The 23,356-nt window shown below is 38.1% G+C and overlaps 2 protein-coding genes across 4 annotated transcripts in view; both read right to left on the bottom strand.

The window, feature by feature from the left end:
- LOC140931158 (uncharacterized) overlaps window positions 1–15,728 on the bottom strand; it is a 39,148-nt gene extending 23,420 nt beyond the window's left edge. Inside the window, exons 1-4 of one of the 3 annotated variants that reach the window (XM_073380910.1) lie at window positions 15,583–15,728; window positions 8,494–8,623; window positions 1,124–1,192; window positions 472–671 (exon numbers count right to left, since the gene is read on the bottom strand). In XM_073380910.1, the coding sequence (XP_073237011.1) occupies window positions 472–671; window positions 1,124–1,192; window positions 8,494–8,515 (291 nt within the window). In that variant the 5' untranslated portion in view covers window positions 8,516–8,623; window positions 15,583–15,728. Of the gene's footprint in view, window positions 1–471; window positions 672–1,123; window positions 1,193–8,493; window positions 8,624–8,696; window positions 8,832–8,872; window positions 9,073–15,582 lie in introns of those variants that run through there. The other 2 variants (XM_073380909.1, XM_073380911.1) reach the window with 2 other exon arrangements.
- A 3,409-nt stretch (window positions 15,729–19,137) lies between these two features.
- LOC140929752 (uncharacterized) lies at window positions 19,138–23,064 on the bottom strand. The gene is made up of 5 exons (XM_073379465.1): window positions 22,773–23,064; window positions 21,677–21,752; window positions 20,825–20,899; window positions 19,528–19,579; window positions 19,138–19,379 (listed from the first exon to the last, which is right to left on the bottom strand). The coding sequence occupies exons 1-5, from the start codon at window positions 22,980–22,982 to the stop codon at window positions 19,226–19,228; spliced, it is 567 nt and encodes a 188-aa protein (XP_073235566.1). The 5' UTR covers window positions 22,983–23,064; the 3' UTR covers window positions 19,138–19,225.
- Between the last annotated feature and the right edge of the window lie 292 nt (window positions 23,065–23,356).

Genomic DNA, 23,356 nt, shown 5'->3' with positions numbered 1-23,356 from the left:
TCTAAGGTCTCTTTTTCTATACTGTATCATTTCTCAAGCAGAAATTTAGAAGATGAGGAAAATACCTATTTACCCGTGTATAATGCACACCCTTAATTTTAACCACATTTTTTTAAAAAAACGTAAGACCAAAGAGAGGAAAAATAGCCACACACAAACTCTTTCTGCTGAAAGAGCAGTGAGTAGTGTATTAGATTCAGGTCACATACAAAAGAGTACCACAGGAAATTACTGTTCAACAGCTTAGATTTCAACCCTCTAAGTGCCATCATCAATTTTCTCCAAACAATATCAGTACATAATCAAAGTAAAGGTAATGAAAACTGGTTAAAATTATCACCAAAAGGGAAATGCATTGATCTTTCATCAAATTTTCCCCACTAATTCCTTAAGGAAATGTATAGAAAATAGTTTGGAGAATTTGTATGTGGATATTGGGGCTTGAGGGTAATGATTGCAACTCTATGATACCTTTATTTCATGCTGGTGTTGTTGTTGTAGTGCTTGCAGCTGTTGCTGAAAGTTCTGATACAACAATTGCTGCTGAAATTCCTGTTGTTGCTTTAGGTGAAAGAACTCTGCAAGCTGGTGCTGCTGACTAGTTGACAGAATGAAGCGAGGAACAGCAACTCCTTCTGGAGTAACAGAGGCTGCATAGTGGTTGTTCATGTCTGAAAATAACATAAACAAACCAGTTGGCTATTTATAATAGTTAGGATTAGAATGGATACCTTAAAATCAGGTTGGGAACCTCATCTTTATTGGGCACATTTATCAGAAAAATGGGGAAATCACAGTAAGAGACAGTTGCGCAAGGAAAAGAGTTGAATACAGGGTTTAGCACTGACGTAGAGTGATTAAGGTGAGAGGACTTCTCCACATACATTATCTCAAATGAAATCCAAATTATGTTCTCACAACTTGCAAGGCAATAATCACGCGTCTCGTCAGCAGATTTGTTTATTGATCATGTGCATTATGTCAAAAAGCCAAAGATAAAAGGTTTTGAGAAGGAACACATCATCGATACAAGCTATAACTTTAGGGATAAAATGTAAAAAGGAGAAATGGCTCACACAAAAGAAGAATCAAAGGGTTAAAGTTTTATGTTTAAATAGCTTACCAGCATAGTGCTGGGCCAGTGGAACCACAGGAACTCGATTACTGCTAGTCGTCACTCTTGTGGGAGAGTCTGAAACAAAACGCAATAAGTTACAGCTCAACAGTTTGCATCCCTAATGAGCTTTCCTGTAAATGTATTTTGTTTACCATGAAACACCAAGGAGCTATTAGGAATTTGTTTACTGGTGTTTCAAATTGGAAATTGAAGAGATCGACAGCACAATCTCAAAGATTAGAGGGTTTTTTTAGAAGAAAAGAGAACTGGAGTAACTGGAAACCTGAACAAGGGAGAAAACAGCAACCTACATTACTTTGTTGGCAAGGAGAAGGGCTCAAAGTTAATGACTGACTGGTCACATACGCGACTGAATGTTTGGTTGCACGCCTAAAAAATCATGTCATATCGCACATGTGTGCTATAAAACCCAAAGCACAATGCAACTGACTTGCTTCCCTGCTTCCTAACCTGACCATACTTACGTACTGGAACTAGTAAGACGTTAAACAGTAGCTTCAAGCAATGAAAGTAAAAGTAACTATGTAGAAATACCACAACCAGGCTCTAAATAATAAATTTACATTGTTTTCCTTTCATCTGGGAATGTATAATTCGTCCTTTCTCCTAATGGATTCCACTAACTTGAATGTTCATTTTCATTTTGATGTTTCTAGGTTGTTTTTAGGATGTTTCTAGGATGTTTTTAGGTTTCAGAATTTTCCACTGTTTTTAACCTCTTCTACATGTAAGCAACCACCTGATTCAATGGTCTACTCAGAGTATGAGGAGAACTTTAAACCTTTCATTGCCAAATTTAGCTAAGAGCAAATTTTAACCAAATAAAAAACAAACAGCACCAAGTGTAAGTACAAGAAGAGAGCTTTCATTTGAATGGTCACATCATAGGATTTTGTCCACAGACTTAAAAGTTAGAGTCACCTTAAAAAACTCCATCAAGTACTCTGGCAGTGAAAGGGTTAAGAAACAACTTGGATTTACATAAATGTACATGTACATGTATATTGTAACCTAGAAAACAGCTGCAGCATGCAGTACAATCTCTCTAAAAAAGTAAACGTGCCTGGACTTCTTCTCGTAAAAGACCTCCTGCAGTTTGACTCTTTTAAGTGACCACTTCCCATAAGTGACTATTAACTCTTCGCATTTTTGGTGTTCGCTCAAAAGAAGTTTGAACTGTATCATCACTTTTGGAAGTAAAGCTGAGAAAACTTGAACGTACTCACTGATCTATTTTAACTACTGGTCATGGAATGACAAGGAAAGTGACAGAAAAGAATCAGGATATTTTTAAGTTGAAATTTGCATTTAAGTTATAGCATTTTGTTCTGGATCTACAGCAAACAATGCATGTTCATGGCATTCTGCTATTTGAATAACAAAAGCAGAGAATGGCTACCAAAGCTAAAATTAGAAGTCTCAATATACCTTTTCCCTCTTGTACTGTAGAATTGCAAGTACTCTACAATCCTCATATGTGACAATATGATTATAAAAAGCTATTCAAATCCATTCTCTGCATACACTTTTTATCACTTTTTTAACAGGAAAAAACATCCTTCCTTGTTCAAACCGGGCAAACATCTTTCCTCGCACGTGAAACCCATGTTGGTGTCTCTGATTAGCTCAACTCATTTGCATAACAAAATTTATGACATGGCTTTTCAGTAAGTAAGTCTCTGTATGCATATAATAAATTATGTTATCTTATTCTGGAATCATTTTTACTACCGACAAAAAACAAAATACACCTTTTATATTATATTATTTTTCTGCAGCAAAACTGACAAAATTTTAAGAGGGTATATTTTTCACTTGGAGCAGGTGATCTTTAAATTTATGTTAATAAGGTTTATTTTTAGAAAGAGGATCCAAAAAGCCCTAAAACTGGCTGATCACAGAACACCTAAGACAATAAACGAGCAGGTTGCCATGATTTGTTGAAATACATACAAATACAAGAATTTTTGAAAATCAATGACTTCCTTGTACTACGTTCTGTTTACTGACAGAACCAAATGTTGAACATTAGATGTTTTCTTTCTCCCTTACTTTTAAGGGTGGCAAAAATAAAATTTGGGGAAAATCCACGCTAACCAGTAGTTGTGAACCAAGGCAAGCTAAGAAGGATTTGTATGAAGTCATCATCAAAGCAAAACATGGCTAGTATCTCAAGACAAGTTGCCCCAAAATGCTAGTTTTAGGCAAGGAGGCCTTTTGGACTTTGGTTTTTCAGAATATTCCGACAAATCCCATAATTTCACAATAATTTTTACTTTCATGACAACATCACTTTAGAACTCTATTTTGTACGATAGAGATAAATGGTAAAATGCAAAAGTACTGCTGAGAAAGTGCAATTTAAATGGACACAACAAAGGACTTTCTCCACACACTTGAATGTCTAGAACTGCACTATATTATGTTCTATATATATTGAACATGCTACCCTGAAAAATTATGCTGACCACAATTTTGTACTGTATTATTACATAACCAACAATGAAATACCAGGTAAGTAAAAACATGATATCTTTACACGCGAAACAATCTCCATTGCTATGGCTACAATATGATTGCGCCTTTTCAGCAAAAAATAATAAAGTGAAAAGGTTTGGTATTTCACTGGTGTTTATATTTAAATAGAACATTACATGGCCATTTGTAGGTACACAATATTTTTTAAACACGAGAAGAATATCCACACGGCCACGTAATATCCTCCACCTCTTAATTATGGAAAGTGCCTTTTCTACAACTTTGTACATATAATCTACGAGACATACTGACGGTAAAAATTGTCTACCACTTTCATGACCTTGAATTTGCAAACAAGTGTTATAGAAACCACCTACTAAGCTGTTTTACTATAACTTGCAGTAGATTAGTGACAAGCACTCTTAAAATACTAGATACTCAAGAAATATAAACTTTTACAAAAATAGAGTGAGAACAAAATTAAATATAAAACCTCTTTTCAAATAGACCTTTTTACCAATACAGTGGCCATATTGAATTAATTAGATTTAAGGAGAATTAAGGGATGCCCAGGGCACGTGAGCACAATACGATATACACGCTCAGTATTTACGCACAATTTTCGGGCCAATTTTTCTTTAAGTTTTCCTGCAAAAAGATTGTAATGGGAAAAATATGTCATTGTGCCATGTTTGGATGTAATAATGATCACCTTTTTCCCGAGAAATATACAATTAAGTTCTCTTTTTGCCCAAAAAGTGCACATTAACACTGAGCAAAAGCCCCCTGGGCATCCCATAATACTCCTTAGATCTAATAAATTCAATATGGCCGCCGTATCGGTAAAAAGGTTTATTACTAATATTTGGGGGAAGCTCCCTAAAACAATGTAGTGATTACATTTCAATAAAGAAGTCAAATTTCTTCCTCTTTCTGAGCAGTTCATTAACACCTAACCTCTTGTAATCATAATGTAAAGACAAAGATATTTTTCCAGGCTTTATAAACTATATGCTAGCCCATTGTTGGCTATTATCCACTACTCCAATGTCTGCTTTACTTTAATTCACTTTTACTTCTCTACGTTTTATTTTTTCTCTTATTTAGTTTATTTAGTTGTGTCAGAACACTTGTTTCTGTCATATACAAGAATTAATTGCTTTATTATTTATTATGTAAATTACTGTTGTTAATATAGCTGGGAAAACTTTCATTGGGTTGAGACGTTGACTCTTTGTCCACTGACAAAGTGCTGTCTCTAATTTGCCTGTCATTGCCAACGGGCGAATGGTGAGATCAATCAATCCCTTCTTCTATAGAAACCAAGTGGCCCTGTTCATTCAAGGAAAATGACATTCCCAAATATGATCTCAAAGGACTCTGGAAATTGACAGGAAAGATTTTGCAAATGCAATGACAAGAATGTGTGAAATAAGATTGTTAAAAGCCTCCTGACCAAAGGGCCGAATGATGATGATGTTGATGACGATGATGATGATGCATCTTCAGGGTTGTCATTAAGAGCTGGGGGCCGGGGATTTTCTCCCGCTACTAAGAGAGTGGCCCCCCGGCTACTTTTATCGGGAAATAGAACGAAAATAGAACCAAAAGAAATCCCTAGCTGTTTGATTCCCCGCCTACTTGTTGTATTTACATGGCAACTTGAAATCTTAGTGACAACCCTGCATCTTAATTAAACCAATGACCACAGCTAATAGAAAACGACTAGACTACATTCTAGGTACAGTTATTAAGAGTAGGCTTGATTTACACAATACCAAACATGCTACTTTTCCTATTAACATTTCATATAACATCACTGTGCAAAAAGGAAAAGACATTTTTGAAGGCCTCTTGACCTTATTTTCGATGCCAGATAAAATGTGATGTAAATAAATAAGATTCATTTGACTTCATGCATAACAGTTTTACCTTAAAATAAACTGCATTAAAACAAACAAAAGAGAATCAATCTCCATTCTTCATTTTTTATCAGTTACTTCAAATAACCTGTTTAAAACACTGAATTGCACCAAGTAAATTTCCTCAACAAGTCTATTTTAGTTTTGTTTCACAATCTGTTCCATCCAGAAACTGAAAATTCACCAGCCACACCAAAATGATTTTTCTCACGCTGGCCCATTGGCAAAAATGAGCCATGAAGAGCAAAAGGAGGGAAGCCACTAAGTATATGGTCTGCGTGCAAAGAAAGTAATGACCGATGGCCAGGGACTAGGGATTTTGCTATCAGGCTAGTGAATTCTGTTCTTAACTTGCCCGATGGGCAAGTGAAGTTTTTTGAGGAATTCAAATTACAGAAGAACTGTGAAATCAATTCTGCTCATCAAAATGTTTTGGGGGCTAGTTGAAATGACGTTTTGGCTAGTATATGCTAGCTTCAGCTTGCCCAAATGGCAAGCTTTAAAAATGACTTTCTTTGCACCCTGACGGTGTACATGCAAGCAAGCAAGCAAGAGGTTTATCTAGGGTGATATGAGGATTGACCTACCAACTTCTTATCCCCTGAATTGCAACTTTATCAGATTAAAACTAGGCTTATAGCTATTTCCTTTGCACTAACAACTAGGTAATCAGTTAAGAGAGATGTCATGAATAAAGCTATAGCACAAGCTGACCTGGTTTAAATTATTTAAAATTGCTAATATGCGACAACAGGGAGAACCTGACAGTGCCTATATTGTAAACTCTCTTACTAAAGATGTCAAGTTGCTGGGTACTTAAGACAATGAATGAAACAGCTACGGATTTCACTAGGTTGTATTTTTCCTTTTATTTCTATGAAAATAGCTGAGCACTACGTTCATAGTGGCCAGAGGAAATTCTCAATCCCTGGCCCTTAATAACAGTCCTGGTTATTTGTGGTTTACATTCATTTACAAAACTTTGAACTTAACAACTTCCAAACACTTTTATGAATGCATTTGGGAATCCATGAGAGCAATCAAGAGAGCAAAAACATCAATCATCATCTTTAGAGGGGAAACAACAGAATCACTGCATCATTTTCACTTGCAATTGGAAACTAGAGAGTACATTAAGTTCAGGAAAGATGTTTCTTAACCCATATCAACTTTCAAAAATAATACTACAGTGGTGCAATGTAAGTATTCCAAGGGAATGTGAATGAAAACAACAGGTTAGCTTCATGTACGTTAGGAATCTCTTTGCTTGAAGACTGAAGGAGGATCTTGTGCGATTGTTTGATGTACAATGTACAAGCACAACAAACAATTAAAATGGACATCCTACAAGTGAGTATTAATCTTAAGTCTTCTCAAAGTTCACTCAACAGTTCTTTATACAAAATGCTGCACTTGGAAAGTGCAAACAAGCTGTATGTAAATATAAACGTGGATTGAAATTTAATGCAATAGATTTCTGTTTAATATAGCATACCAAAGCCAAAAGAGCACCACATTGCGGGACTTTCGATTTCACGTTAATGGTACAAAACACTAGTACTATAATCAGCTGCTATTAAAGAATACAAAAGAAAGAGTATTATCACCCAGATAAGCACCTTTGAATTTCACACTGGTATGTGTTATTGACAAATACAGTTTTTACATTCAAATATCCCTTAAACCAAGGAGGATGAAAGAACTGCAACATACCACCTATGGTCTCAAAAGGTATAAATAACCCGATAGGAAAAGTGTCGCACGAAATAAAACCATCACAGCTGTAAGTGATGGTGATGGTGTCGCAAGACCTTACTCGTTATAACACTATAAGATCTTGCTAGCCTAACGATGCTGTCAGAATAAATAGCTGACAAAAATACAAAATACTAAATAAAGCTATCCTTTTTTTAGATTAAAGCAATAATCACCAGGACCTTTTTTCGCACGAAAGACAGATAAAGCGTAAAGGTGAATCTATGCTTTCATCAGTAAACAAGATTTTGCTTTTTGTCTGTCAAGTTCACCATGGTAATCGTCTACTGAACTCTTTGGAGATTATTTTGCTATAAAGCTCAGGAATATTATTCCTGAACGGGATAGAAACACCAACCGTGACACATAAAGAGAAGACAATCCTAAATAAGTTTAATTGTAAGTTGATGTGTTTTGTTCCAGCCGGAGAAGGCGAATTTTAATTTTTGAAGGTATCATCCGCGTATACATCTCAAATAAGCTTACTGCAAAATAGTACATCACATAAACGATAAAGCTAGAAGAGTGAATTTTACACTTGTTCATGACTTCTGTTACGTCTATTTGGCATCAAATTCGTCAAGTTATCGAACATAAGAAAAAAATGGCATGTAGCCTATCTTCAAACTTTTAAAAACAAAAACAACCTGCCCTTCAAGCACGCTATTCTAGATCATACGTACTAGTAAATTAAAACACTTTTAAAAAAATGCGAAAGTCTGCAGTAAAATCAACAACAGCAAACAGAGAAACACAAATTTCTGTGTGGAAATTAGTCCACTGATTCAGCAGACAATCTATATAAAACACTGTAAACAACACGACAGCGAAGAATTATCGGTAACTCATTTCAATCTTCCGGCGAACGCATCACGAAACACAGCACTTCGAACACGGAGACAATCGCTTCAGGAAAGCGGCGGATTCGTTCATTTTAAGACACAGGTGTACTTTTTTTCGGCTTAATGAGGACGTGGAATTAGCTAAGATGCATAGAAAGTTACTTCAGGTGCAGTGAGTCAAAATATTGGGAAATTACTAAACTATATACCCTCAAATCAATACAAATCGCATGTCTCTGTTCGAGTTATGCCCTTTAGCCATCGCAACAGCTAGATCACAATAGCAAAAGCTCAAACGCATGAAAACGTTAAATATGACTGGAAAGGACACAAGGGAATAACATAAACAGAAAATCACCTGATTCAGCGGTTGGATCCATCGTTGAATTTGCCCTACATCTGTTGTGTCTGAGGAATGCGGTGGAGTTGTGTGTGACGACTTCTAAAAACCTTCCACTGCAGATAAGACCGTCCTAAGCATGACCAAACTGAAAAAGAAATACACTGTCATTAGCAGTCACCTAGCAGAATCAATGCCAAGTCTCAAAATAAAAACTTCACCAGCAAACGAAAGCGAATGACGAGAGAAGACGACTTCGATATGGCGGAGAAAATTTATGCTGAATGTAAGCTCAGTTCAAGCTCGAGCTATATGGCGCGCGCCACCGGGGCTTTTAGCTCGTTGAGCACGGAAACGAGAAGATCACTGACGGAGCATAAAAGACGGAGAGCTGTACCTTTCAAGCTTCCGAAATTCGTTCGAGCTGTGGTCAGTGGGCGACTCAAAAACACAATCACTTAGCAAACTGGCGTCTATCAAAGTACAACATTGATCGGAAGGGAAGGTTGGTCACGTGTCTAATCTGGCCCAATCGAGCGCTGTTATTTTTCGCACTTTCTGCAACCCACCATAACTTATTCAATGCTAAATATAGCTAATAGAACTCTTTTTAGCTGTCTAACCACACGGTGTCGGCGAATTATTCACTGACAAATTTTCCATATTTTATAGAGTTATTCAAAACACGTAGTCGCACTAAAGTAAGTTTTTTTTTTCATTCTTGACCTTTCCTTACCAACGTTTGAGGTCAATTCACCGAAACCCCTAAAATCGTGACGTTGGTTTGATATTAGCTTGACGTCATTAACGCCGAGCTGATCACATTTGTGATCATTGTTCGTGGAAAAAAAAGAAGAGTGGGCATGGGGTCAACGTTCTCACTTTGTTTCACGCAATATTCTTCTCCTGTAAACAAAAACGTTGAAAAAATAAATATCTTTTAGTTGAAGTTTTATACTTTTGTAAAAAAAAAAAGTGAACGATGATTTTGCAAGAATACACGCCATCAAAAATTTTTCACTACGGCTGTAAGTTTTGCCGCACAACTTTAGAAGTTGCGAATCTCTCCCTTAAGTGCCTACCCCAAGCGAATCTTGTAATAATTTTCCGGCAGGTGCTGGTCAAGTTGACCGTCCAAAGCTATTCTTGCTGGGACACAATCCGTTTTTTAAGGTCCAGGTTACTCGCCAGAAAGTTGCTTTACCACTATAAAGAACTTCAATTAAATTAAAACCACCTTCAAGAAAGTAAGATCTAATCGAGAGACTTTCGCCACTTTGAAGTCTAGGGAAGGATTCTTGAATTGTTCGACAAACAATTTGAAAAAAGAACAGTCGATTTTAGCTTTTCGACAGCGCTTGATCCGACGAAATAGTCGGGAATGATAAGGGAGTGGGTGTATCTGGTCTTACAAACAGTGAAATAAAGACTTCCAAATTAAAGCGGAATACGCCTGAGTGTAGCCTGGGTCGCAGGCGTCTAAAGTGGCAGCGGATTGGAAGGAAGAGAAAAAGGGAGAGGGGGATTGGGAAGAGAGGGAACGGGGACACGCTCCCTTCCCTTTTCCCATTTGCGCTTTTCTCCGTCTGCCCTCCCCCTCCCCTTTTTGCGCCTGCCACGCAGGCTAGCCAGAGTGAAAGGGCAATAGCGTAAGGTCCTTAAGGTTTACAGTATGTTTTCATTGCTGCGTACGCTCTTAGTCGAAATCCTAAAGATCGAAAACAATTCTCACTGAACATAGATAAAGGCAAACTTTATTCGTCAGTCTTACTTGAGAGGCATCTCTCGTCCGGTAACAGTGCAGTTATATGAAAATAAGACCGTTAAGGTGTACTATTTGTAGTTATCCAGTCGGATAGAATATATGGCTATAGATTGGGTTGTCTCGCAATGGCACTTCTGACTTTTGGTTCAGTTCAGTTCTAAATTGTCCCGATTAGAGAGGCTGTAGAAATTGGTATGTGAAAGGATCCACTGCAAATTAATTCAAAAACCATTACAAATTATAAAACGCCAGCAACTATTAAACCTGCGCAGATCATAGACTTGCTACAAGTCGACCTCTTGGCGAGCGGAGCGAGCCTTTAACAGGATGTCCGTATGAGGCGGGTTGAATCTTTCCCCAGGGACAAAGTAAACTGTTCTTGCCCGAATTAAACGGGTGTCTATAAGCGGGGTTTGACTGTATGCTGATCTTCGAACCTTTTACTAATAATACAAACTAAAGCTAATCATGTTTATATTCTAAGATTTTTGTTCTATCAACAAGTGAAAATACCTACATGTTTTGCTTTACGATTCATGATTTGCTTTTGCGCTTTTCACAAACATGCGAACTCTAAAGTTCAAAAGCCGCCTTCACAATTGCGTTTTTCGCTGCCGTAACAAGCAACGAACCTTGAAACACATTTAGTCAAAATTTCCGGAATTTCCGGTTCGGCGGTAAATGGAACACGTTTCGTCGGTTCATCCCACTGGAAAATTCCCAGAAAAAGTGGAAAATCTGAAAAGGTGGGCCCGTTTTCCCGGTTGGAATTTCCGAATGGAATGTTGTGTTCCATTCACGTTTCTCGTTTCTCGACGGCACCGCGACGTACCGGGGCTTACGACCAAATGGAACAACTTTTTACCACTCGGAAATTCCACTTTTGCTCCCGCCGAAATTTCCGGTTTTTTTCCTAAATGGAAAGCGCCCACAGAAACACACAAAACGGATCTAAATCCTCCAATCACAAATCAGAAACCATGACCTTTTGAACCTGTTATTAAAAGTAAAGTTTTGTTTCCTAAGAGGTCCGTTAAGATGATTGACGGCAGCGAAAAACGCAATCGTCAGCTGGCTTTGAACTTCAGAATTCGCATGTTTGTGAAAAGCGCAGTAAGATCACAAAGCTTAGCCACATTTTCAAACTTCAGAAAATCAGTATACTTTGTACCTGAAACATTACATAGGATTCAAGTAAGCTTTAGGCCCCCTCCACACATATCCGGATATTTTTTAATCCACAACGTTTTCTTTCCGTAAGCGGCTTCCGTCCATATCCGGCATATGAATCCCCAATTTTTTTAATCCGCTATGAATCCGGAATCTGGATATTTTTTTATCCGATGACATAACAAGATCTAGCCCAGGCTCCGGTTGTTCAATCGTTGGATAGCGCTATATCTGCCGGATAAATCGCTATCTAGTGGACAAGTATTAGGGAAATCAATTGCGTTATCCACTGGATAGAGTAAGTAAGTAAGTTATCGGTTTAATAAGAGGGTTCTACATTGTGACTCTTTATCTATTACTTGTAACTAAAAAAAAAAATTTGTATCAAATGTTCACAATAAAAATATACTAAAAAAATAATAGAACAAATAACGATCAAAAAGAGAAAATATTTACAATGATCGTATGAATAGGACTTCAAGTACAATTAAGATACGCTGGCCTGTGCCCGGTTCTTTAAGTGTTTTTTTTAAATGCGCGAACTAAATAAATTAAAATCGTCATACTTATTAAGATAGCAGGCAGGCAGCCGCAGTGTCCTGGAAGGTTCCTTTTTCCAGAGGAACTTGCTCCTAGTATAATCTTATAGAGCCCGAAGAGCCGCAAACTTCTACTTATAGATACTCTCTGTAAGTTTAAATATGAAGGCCACTGCTTAGCGTGAAGTGCTTTAAATGTCAACTTAAGCAAATGAAAGTCCGTTCTCTCTTCAGCTGGGAGCCAGTTCAGCTTTAAAGTGTCTCCAATATCATTTACCTATCTATCTGCCGTAAACAAAACTTGCGGCAACAAATTCAATTTTTTGAAGACGTTTTAACAAGGATCCTAGCAAAGGTGAATAGACCAAGTCACAATACAGGGTGTCCCAAAAGTTCGATCCTCTAGCTACTTTATAAGTCTGAAACGCAGTACGATTGGACTTGATAAGCAAATAGTTTAAACAAAAGTTGTGTCTTTCAATCTAATTTAATATTTTGTACTTGCTTTGCCATCTTTTGACTCGAATATTCGATTTGTGCACTTTCGCGCCAAAGGTGCGCATGCGCAAGTAAATTTTTCCGCTATGTATTTTTTGTATTTTGCAGCCCGAATTTCTCGAACTCCTTCCATGTTTTCTGTGAATATCATGAAAGATAAACCCTTTCAACGAAAAAACACTCAGCTACCTAAGAGCATAAGCATGTATACTTCGATCTACTGGCTTATCAGTTAAAGAAAGTACTAAAAACAATGTAAGAATCCGAATGTTGGGCGGTAAGATGGTCATTTAGAAATGAAGGTCTTAAAGACAAGAAACGAGGGGGAAGACCGATAGTCCTGAATAAAACCGCTAAAATAGTTTTAAAGAAGGCTAGGTACAAAAGAGCGGAAACCCAACGAGGTAGCTCTCACTACAGTTAGCAAGTCTGGAGCAGGTTGATGAAAAGCTAATTTATAAGTTTGGAGATCCCTGAGTTGGCAAAAAAAACCTGGGGCGCGATTCTTTCAACCAAAATTCCGACCGGTCCGACGGGGAAAAGTGGTCCAGCTCAAAAGGTGGACCAGTTTTTTCGAAAATTTTCCGGCAGGACCGAACCGATCCATTGAGTTTGGACCGAAATTTCCGGAAATTTTGGTTGAATGGATCGCACCCCAGCACTTAGACCCGTTTCAAACGTCGTGCTACTGCCGTGCCGAACTCAATTGATCGAATCAAATTCGACTTTAGCACGGCAGTAGCACGACGTTTGAAACGGGCCTTAGTCCGCCAAGCAGCGTTCAGTTTGTCTCAAATTTGTAAAGGAGTACAAAAGCCTTTCTGTGGAAAGGGGCCGGGATGATTATCTTTTCTTGGATCAATGTCCAAAATATTTTTTTTTCAGCTGCCTAATGTAAAAAATTATATTGTTTGGGAGTTGAAGTGGCTCCTGCACACTAGGTTATAAAAAAGGCTTAAAATGAATCATTTGGGGCTCTAAACGCTACATGACTTATCCCACTCAATGCCGCAACTGCTACAGAGTGTGATTAAAAAGAAACAAGGGGGGGCATGCCGGTTACTGAACTTCTGAATACATGTACCCCATAGAGCAATAAACATCTTTTGGAAATTTCATGTAAAAATAAGGTTTTTATCAAAAGTTGTAGCTCATGAAATTAGGAGAACGAACTTTTGGGACACCCCGTGGTCGAGCCGCGATAATACAAGCGACTCTGCAAGTCTCCAACGTAAAATGGTTTAATTTTCGCAGTGTGTGTAAGACTCCATAAGAAGCATAACAGATGTCCTTGACATGATCATGCCATTTAACGTTCTCTTGGAACTTCACTCCTAGTAGCCTTGTTTCAGACTCTTTCTAGTTGACGATACGAAATTTCTAATCGTTCGCCATGAAGTCAGGTCAAGTGGATAGCGAGAGATAGCGTTATCCACCTTTCGAACAATTGGGTCCCGACAGTTTTTACCGTGAATACTGTATTTGTATAGGCAATAGCATGATTAGTTGGTAGTGATATTTGGCATTAATACCGAAAGTGATTTTCCAAAATTCTTATACGTAATTTCATGAGCCGTTAGGCGAATGAAATTTGAGACAATTTTGAAAAATCACGAGTGGTATTTATGCCAAAGATCACGTACAAATCATGCTATTATTTGTTTATACTACTGCCCGCAAAAGTTTTGTTATTTTCACATGTAGGTATTTCAAGTTAAGCTGAAATACCATTTCTCTAAGCCAATCAAATTGCAGATAGTAAAAATGGAGACCTCGACGCATGCCCCGTTGCCAATATTCCCAGATGAGTCCTGGTTACGATAGTGAATCCGGATACAGGTCGGATACGCGTGGACGGGAAAATAGGCCATTCCCGAGTTCCCCTGTGCCTTAATTCTATCAAAACGAGGTTAAATGCTCAGCCTTTGATATGGAAATGATTTTTCATTCTCATGCAAATAAAACCCATTTTCACAAGAAAGGTTGTGCACTTTTGAAAGTGAGGAATTTTGGAACTCGGAAGTGACCTATTCGATTTGAATACGGTTACATGTGGAAATCCGGAAACAAAAAGTTGAGGATTCAAAAATATCTGGATACGTGTGGTCGGGGCCTTAGGTTCTTCATTTACTCAGTTCAGTTGTACGTGACAAAAGTATCCGCAACAAGTAGCTTCTTTGGAGAAAACGCTGATTTAAAACATTTTCATCTCACCAGCTTTTACAAGTCGGCTCATCTGGGTGAGAATGGAGAAGTCGACAACAATTTATAATGTTTTCATCGTTTAAAGCTTTCTAAAAATAAATACAGGAACATTTACTACCCCAGCTGTATTATTATAACTTTTAGCCGCTGTAATTCGTTGCTACTTAGATAGTTTATACCAAGTGGTTTGGAAAAGACAGACAAACAAGAATCTCTGAAAAAAATGGACAAGTTAAAATTTTGAGCAAGACATGTTTTGATCGACCTACGATAAACTTCAGCTGCAAAAGATACAATTACTTTAAATGATCTAATTGACCAGGTTTGCGCCCCCTCTAAAAGAGCCCTCATGTCTTATAAGCGCTCCCACTGCGATGTTAAGTTTGTATCAGAAGACCCCGTCTAATAGACGCCCCCCCCCCCCCCCCGCCCACTCGCATTACTCCAAAATACTAGGAAATATTAAAAAATGAGCAAAATCATTCAATTTGTTACGTTTCTTGCTCCATTAACAAGGCTCTGTGGATTACAACATCTTATCGGCGAACGGCCAGGTCCTATATAGGCTGATTTATGCGCCTGAAAGAGGAACCCCTCTGCTGCCATGTTCGTAATCTTTTGAGAATTTTAAAAGCTTGAAACGAAGTTTTGATATCAACTTTTTTTAAGTGCAACAGTGTCAGTTCACATATGATAAAGAGAAAATGACGGACAGTCTTGAACCTGAGGATATATACCAATGAAAAGAAGCGTTTGAAAAAGGACCCAGTGCTTCGAAAGGAGCTCAAACGCTTTTGAAGACTGCGTATGAATCCGAACGAATGAATACATACTGAGACGAAGTTTCAAACTCTCCCGAGAGCACAACAGTGTAACTGAGATTTGCCTTAAGATATCTTGTAAATTGTGCTAAAGATAAAATATTCTTACCAGTTTTTATTTTCTTTTGTTCGCGGTTTTCAAAGCTTTGATCCGAGGCTCTCTACCTCTAAGGACACCATTGCATGGAATATTCAGAGAAGAGGTATGTGCAGTTATGTACCGTCATAATCATTCACTTCCGTGATTTGGCTTTCCTTTACAATATAAATAACGAATCAAATATGAAATTATTGGGATTGATATAAGTCGCTAAAAACAACATTTGTCCGGCATGAAATCAACAGGGTAAGACCTGACTTAATATCATTAACTTACAAAACGGAGACTGGAAGTTATGACGCATTGTTGAAAGAATTAATGCGAAAGAAAAATGGACTTATTGTTATAATTAGAAAATTGCAGACAACGGAAATGAAATGTTTATGACACAAATTTGCACTGACATTTTGGGAAGATAGAGGAGTAACGAGCGGACCATGGCATTTCACCCATATTTTGCAGCTCTTGCCGTCATCGGTGTAGGATATTAACCAGGGGTAAGCTACTATTAAGACGTGACATACTTCAAACGCTCAACCTAATTTTTTCCAAGATTCTGCAAAGTCAGGCACTGATATTGACGTCTGTCTTTCAAGTGCTCTCACTGAAAGGAATTTTTGGCAGTTGTCATGACATGTTATTTTCAACTGGTAAAAGTACACGTAAACTGTGTCGAATTGTTTGTATAATAGAACCCAGCTGCCTCGCACACACACCTCGCCGTTAAGGACATGAAGCAGCTAAATCCTCGGGAAAAATTAAAGACGTTGACTAGAAACGGAGTCGGAGTAGGAGTCACAGCCATAAAATCTTTCTGTTAGACCCTTTAGGTCGAAATGACAAATTTCCTTACCCTTTCCGTATACTTCATTTAGCGAAACCCCTACACTTTCAAATACCTGAAGCCTTAAGAAAGTACCCCTTTCGGGCGGAATCACCCACTATCAGCCATTATAGGGAATACTGTACCCCCTCCCGGGTCCTCAATAAGGTTTTCGAAACTAATAAAACACAAGCTTTTTATAAACATCAGGGACGACAAACGTATTTTTCAAAACGTTATTCAGAACACAGTAAAACCCCGCGACTAAGAACCTGGATTTTTCCAAGTTAGCCGCTATTAAAATAGGTTCTTAATATATAAATGGTAGTTAAAAATACAATATAGCTAAGAGTATTTAGTGGTTCAGCTTATTCCTCACATAAAATCTACATACCAAACTATGCAAAAATGACCATAAAAGAAGAACTAAAGCATTGACCTCGAAGAATTTTCAGTTAAGTCCTACTTCAGGACATAACATAAACATCTGTTGCAATTGTATCAATGACAACTTTATTTCATTGCAGGGCTCAAAGTTAGCGACGAACTGGTCGCATATGCGACTGGATTTTTGGTTGTGCGCCTAAAAATTCATGTGTAATCGCACCTGTGCGCCGTAAAACCCAAAGCACAGTGCGACTGACTTACTTCCGCCTATACTTACGAACTCGAACTAGAAAGACGGTGTATGTTTAATTGGTCTTTTCTCCCAATGGATTCTACGAACTCGAATGTTCTTTTTCGTTTGGATGTTTTACCCCATCCCAGACTCTTCAGTTTTGTAATAAACACCGCTGACACATGCAAATATATGCTACGAACGAAACACGTACTTTTTGCGCCATGGACGATCATGTCGAACGTTCAGTTTTAACGTCAATCAAAACAAAACAGTGCAGATTAAGAGCCTTTTTTTCCAGGGAAGAAAGTTTTTTAAGTCGTATTCCAGTTACATGTAAGTCATTGCGCATTTAACAAATTCATTAAAGATTAATTTTCATTCTCGTTCGACACACTCATTGTTGTCAGTTTTGAATTGTTTTTCAAGTGTAAGTTTTGTTTAGTCACAACTGTACTGTCAAAAAGAGAAATTAGTATTAAAAATCACAACGGTATTACTGCGTAGCAAATCGACTGTGTTTTATCGATCACAGGACTGAAGTAAAACTAACAAACTGAAGATGACAAATAAACGCGGCACTGTTAAGCTTTTTACTTTTTCTTTTGAAATAGATGCTCCCAACATTATAAGCTGTGCTCCTAAAATTTTCAGCTGTGCGCCTAAAATTTCGGCAGTGCGCCTAAAAATTTACACCTGGTAGCACAAGTGCTCCCAAACTCAAATTTTAACTTTGAGCCCTGCATTGATTTTAAAACATTGGCGTTTACATTGCAGTTGGAGTGATAAGGCACCTATGTCTCCAAAGAGGATTCTGAATGTTGATTTATCTTATTTGCCCAAGTGTACAGATCTTTTTTTTATAGATTTTAGAAAAGAAGAACTTGTTTAAAATTTTAGGCTTAACAGATTCTTTCATAGAGGAGGCTCAACTGGTAAATTTTAGCCTAACAGGTTCTTAGTCGCGGGCTTTTACTCTCCTTGACATTTCATTATGATACTTCATACACCGCCAGAAGAGACCGTTAAGTTGATTAACAACTTAACAGTTTTTTACTGACTAATCTCCATCTTAAACTTACGCTATACAAAGTTCTTTTAAGACGGTCCAGACTGCCTAATAAAAAAAAAGACCTGTGGCAGATCATTGGGCAGGAAAAGTTTAACGATGAATGATACTCAACTCAAAATCCCCTTCGGGATGGAATCTTAATCTACCACAAGGATAAGGAGTATGACAACGAAAACCAATCTATCTTTTTTTTTTTATTTTGAGGTTCAACTCACTTTATGTTGCTTTCAATGAAGGTCTATTTGACTAACATGTATGAAATGATGTTTTATTAATCAATAAAACGTATTTTATTAGATCTAGATTGAGAATTTTTTGCTCATTTTCAAAGTATGGATTTGATTTTAACCAAACCATTTAATTTCCGGTTTTTTACTCAGTCCAGCGTGCTTTATATTTACTTCCTTTCAGTCCTTTCCTAACGTCTTTACTTGGCAACCTGTATCAATTTTCGATACTAAATAAAGTAGTGGATAAAAATAGAAGGAGAAGGTTATAAATATGAAAGGCACAATATTAACAAAAGCTCCATCAGCGGGATCTGTGCACGGCAAGCCACCAACATGTAGACATCCAGACTCCTCCTGAAAAAAGCCTCAGTTTCAGACAATTTGGCAAAAGGTTGACATTGTTTTCTGGCAAGAAAGTCCTTTTGTGGTCCTCGTCTGAAGAAGGCAGCAGCGATTATAGTGACGAATAGTTATGTAGATAGTAATAATTATAAAGAACTAAAAACATTACCACGTTTATTATATCTAGAATGAGTTAATTATGAGATATTGAGCGCTGCTACTCAAGTGGACTTAACGGATAGAGGATGGGAAAAGCACTGGAAAATAGTAAAACCAGAAAAGGGCTTTATATTGACCATTTTTATTTGGTAAAAGGAACTCAATTAAGCAGGAAAAGTTACTTAGTTCAAGATACGAGAGATGTCCTTAAAAAACAGACGTGTATGCTACATCGTGGTATTTGACACTAAAAAGGAAAGTTAAAAACGTACAAAGAGAGAGTGAGAGAGATGAAATAATTTTGAATCTGTTGATCACTGAAATTCATGAGGAAGAAAGATCCTCGAAGTGGAGAGGCATTTGCTACCAAAAATTTGAAAATTATCTTTGGCAAGTAAGAAATTATGTTACAACACTGGTGCCTGTAAAGTTCGTGTAATTAGGGTTAACCTCTCCCTCAAACGTTCTTTTTGATTCTTGAGGTGCTGTTCCAACCTCAACGCCTCTTTCAATAGCTCGTCAAGTCTTGCGGGACAAAACCCTTCAAAAGCCTCGCCCTCTCTGAAAACATGAGGAAAAAAACAAAACGAGACCCATGTATTAATCTACCTTTTTCAACGCATATTATTTTTCTTATACCTTCAGTACCATAACGGTTCTCTGAGTTTTCCGCTGTCATTTTACATAAATTACTGCAAGGGGTACTTACGCAAAAGGCTGTGCCCATTTCAAATAAATCATTTTCATATCTTGTCCAAGGTCTGCGGTATTAAAAAAAATCAACGTTAATGTTGGGTTAGAAGTTTCGTTTACACCCGTGTTAGCTTATGTTAGAAGCGGTCCCGGCCAATTTCATATAAAAGGGAAAGATTCTGAGAATCGTGTGTCCGTGACCCTAACTACTTTTTTCCTCCCTTCAAACTTAGTGAGTGAAGGTTATGAAAGTGGGCAAACATCAGAGATAAAAAAACAGTGCTACAGTATAAGTTGGGAGCTCCCTGATGGTGCACATGCAATTCTTTGTTTTTTGTTCACAAATGTGACTGAATAAATTAATGCGGCGGCGTTTATATTGGTCAAAAGGATCAAAATGATAAGGAGTGCTATATATTGAACGTTGTGCACCACGAAAGTCCACAAAAACACATAACAAAGGTGTCAACATTTCTTTAGGCTAATTCCATGGGTAATCTAGCGACTAGCTACTAGCATGAAACCGGATGTCTTACGTAACTATTAGCTTCTAACAATTTAGGCCTGAAGAATTTAACTGGGCTGACTTTAACATCAAACGCCAGGCGTTAGCCGTTTTCTTCCGCATTAAGATTTAACCGACTGCGCCGGCGGATCTAGGGGAGGGGCTTGAGGGGCCCGGGCTCCCGGTCCCCGGTTTTATATTTAGGCCTAAGTGAAGCTCGCTGGGCCGATAAAAGTTGGAGAGGTTTAGCGTCACGTTTACGGCAAACGATAAACTTGAGGCTTTCTCAAAATGGAAAATAAGCAGATAAAAACAGTCCAAAACGATTCTTATGGACAAAACTAACGAGGAACGAGTGATATTTTTGGAACATTAATGAACAGTAAACGAAAAGTAAGAAGAAAACTTGTTCACGTTGGCACGAATTGACTTTTGCCGTTTGCCTTAAACGTGACTCTAAATCTCTCTATTATGTTTGAGACCTTACATTTTCTTTAAATTCAACCCGCAGTGTTAATACGGGTACTTCAGTTCTATGCCCCCCCCCCCCCCCCACCCCTCAGTGTCCGTATCAATGGAGTTTGACTGTACCATTGTTTTATTCATATATTTAGACACTGTATCACGAGTTTTTTGCGAGGGGGCTAACATGATCAGTCCTGGAAACCTGTTTTTGTGCTGGTTAGTTTGGGTTTTTGTTGTTGCTTAGCCCGCGTTGTAACAACCTTGCGGCAAAAACTGAGATATTTTCTTGTTGTTGTTGTGTTATGACATGGACAGCTTTAAGAACAAAGTACGCTGAAATCACCTCGTAATACTGCTTCAAGCCTCGCTTTGTCATCGCTACCTCCTAAATGACTGTTATCCTGGTGCATGAAAGACCCTGTTTTAGTAGACAGAAGTGAAATGGATTTTAAAAAATAAGTTACGATATTAAAGCCTGTATCATGTAAAAGAGACCCCTTACGTACTTGATTTTATTTTTTCTGGGGAGATTATTCAAGGCCGGGAAGGTCTTGTTGTCGTTTAAGCGCGGAAGAGATGTAAAAGGGAATAGCCCATAAATTCAATCTTATCAACCAAATGCCAGCATCTTAACCACGGCCATTCATCACATATGTATACAGCTCGGGCTGTACAAGGTAATATCAGATTCACTTATGCTGTGAACAGTTTAGGTTAAACAGAAATGTTTCATCTTTTTATACCCCAAGATTGATGTCTCGTCAAATCGCTACTTCCTGGTATTCAAAATAAACAGCATCAACAACGGTCGCTTAGACATCTGTCCACAAGGCTGTGACCATTGTAGAGAGGCTAGCTGCTAGGTAACAGGGTCTGAAAGTGGAAGGGGGGGGGGGGGGGGGGAGGTCCTGATCCCGGCAAACCCACATCCCGAACGTCTGCCATCTCTATCCCGAATATCGTTTCTCCCAATACCGCATCCCATGCTAAGATTTCGCCGAATCCCGCCTCCCGAGAAGAGGTCAAACGCCGTATTCCGTAAATGAATTTTGCATTTTCTCGAATTCCAAGTTTTGTTTCGGGTGAAATCCCGGGTCCCGAGATTACCTTCCAGACCCTCTTGTTAGACGTCAGGTTTCATGTGGAGAGGTATGACTGTCTATTATATTTAGTCCAGAGACAGGGTTTTCCTTACCTCCTTGCTCTGTATGCGATCCAGTTTGAGCGGAAGGACTCATCGTATTATTTTGATTGCGTTCCTGTCCTGGTAACTTAAGAAAAGAAAAGAAGAAGTAAAACAAATTCGCACACTAATACATCATCATCATCATCATCATCATCAACAACAACAACAACAACAACAATTATTTTTATCGAAACTCAACTAACAAATACGTACATAATTGTCCCACCCGCAAATAGCATAACAATTACGAAATCGAGTCGAGGAGAGAAAAGGCATATTTACAACACATTATTCGAGCAGATGGACTCGGGAATAAAATAACATTAAATAAATTATATAAACACCAATGAAATGCCAAATCATTTTACTCAAATGTTTTTTTGCTACGAAAGAGGCGATTTATTATGTAGCCGTAGCAACGGTGATCTTTTCACATGTGAAAATAACTTGCTAATCACACTGAGAGACCGTCTTTTGGGGGTGGTTATCGTGGTTTTGCGGACTATAGCTTGTCACCTGATATCCCTCATCATCACTTAGTCCTAGCAAGAGCCTGGACAAATTTTCCGGGCCCAGTTGTTCAAAGGCCGATTCAGCACTAATCTGGCGTTAAATATTTTAATCCACGTTACTTTTTCTTCTGTTGAGAAGCATTTCTTGGTTAATCTTCTGCATTTTTTTAAGAGCACCCAGTCATCAAATTGTAGACAAAATGATACTGAATTTGATTTTTCAGCTCCCATATTGAATTCAAATTCAGTTTCTCAGTTATCCCTGGCCCAGATTCAAGTTGTTTATTTAGTTAACTACTCCATTTTTTTTATTAAGGCAAGATGCATGTAAAAGCGAAGGTACGTGGTACGTGTTATCTTAGAAGCTGAACAGAAGAAAAAGAAACAAGAAAGTTTGGCTAATCGTAGCAGAATGGTTTTATTAATGTGAATATTTTGATCTACAGATACCTAAATAAATAAATAAATATCAATTAAGTTCATTGGAAAACAGAAGATTACCTGTTGGGAAGGGAAGATAGAGCCTGTACAGCTCGAAACAAAGGTGTGGAAATTAACCTTAATTATTTACAAGCATTTTGAATCAGTCTTACGTGTGTTGAATGCATTCCCTTTTGCTTCTTGGGTGGACCTGGTTGAATAAATGCCTCGCCATTTCGTGGATGCCCTTTATCGTGTTGTGCTGTCCTCTTTCGTGGCTCCGGCGGACTACGATTCCCAGTGGCTTGTTGGAAGCTCATATTTGTACCAAAGTCTAACTGAAACTCGCTGCCGCTGCAAGCATCTTCAGGTTTCAAGGCCATTTAACACTAAAAGCAGTTCAGGTAGCGGCCAAGCCTACAGCAAGAAGATGAAAAGGGACCTAACAACTTAGAAGATAAACTTTATGCCAAAAATTATCCTGTGAGGTCTAATACGACGGCAATGAGTTTAACATCGTTAACAGGATACGCTTTTGCAAAAAAATAGCCGAAAAACAACGAAAAAAAGAACGTAAGCGGTGCAACCTTACCGTTTTTTGGAAAAAAAGTTTTCTGTGTCTTCAGAAACCTGGAAGCGAGATGATATCTGACGTCATTGTTTATTTTCCCGCCAGATTTGCGCGGGTTGCCAAATGCAAAGTGGCCCATGAGCGATCGTTGATGTGGACGGTTGAAACAAAGTCAGCGATGACTTG

This window comes from Porites lutea, chromosome 3 (assembly GCF_958299795.1).
Source record: "Porites lutea chromosome 3, jaPorLute2.1, whole genome shotgun sequence".
NCBI lineage: Eukaryota > Metazoa > Cnidaria > Anthozoa > Scleractinia > Poritidae > Porites > Porites lutea.
This window is presented reverse-complemented; position numbering and strand designations above follow the sequence as displayed.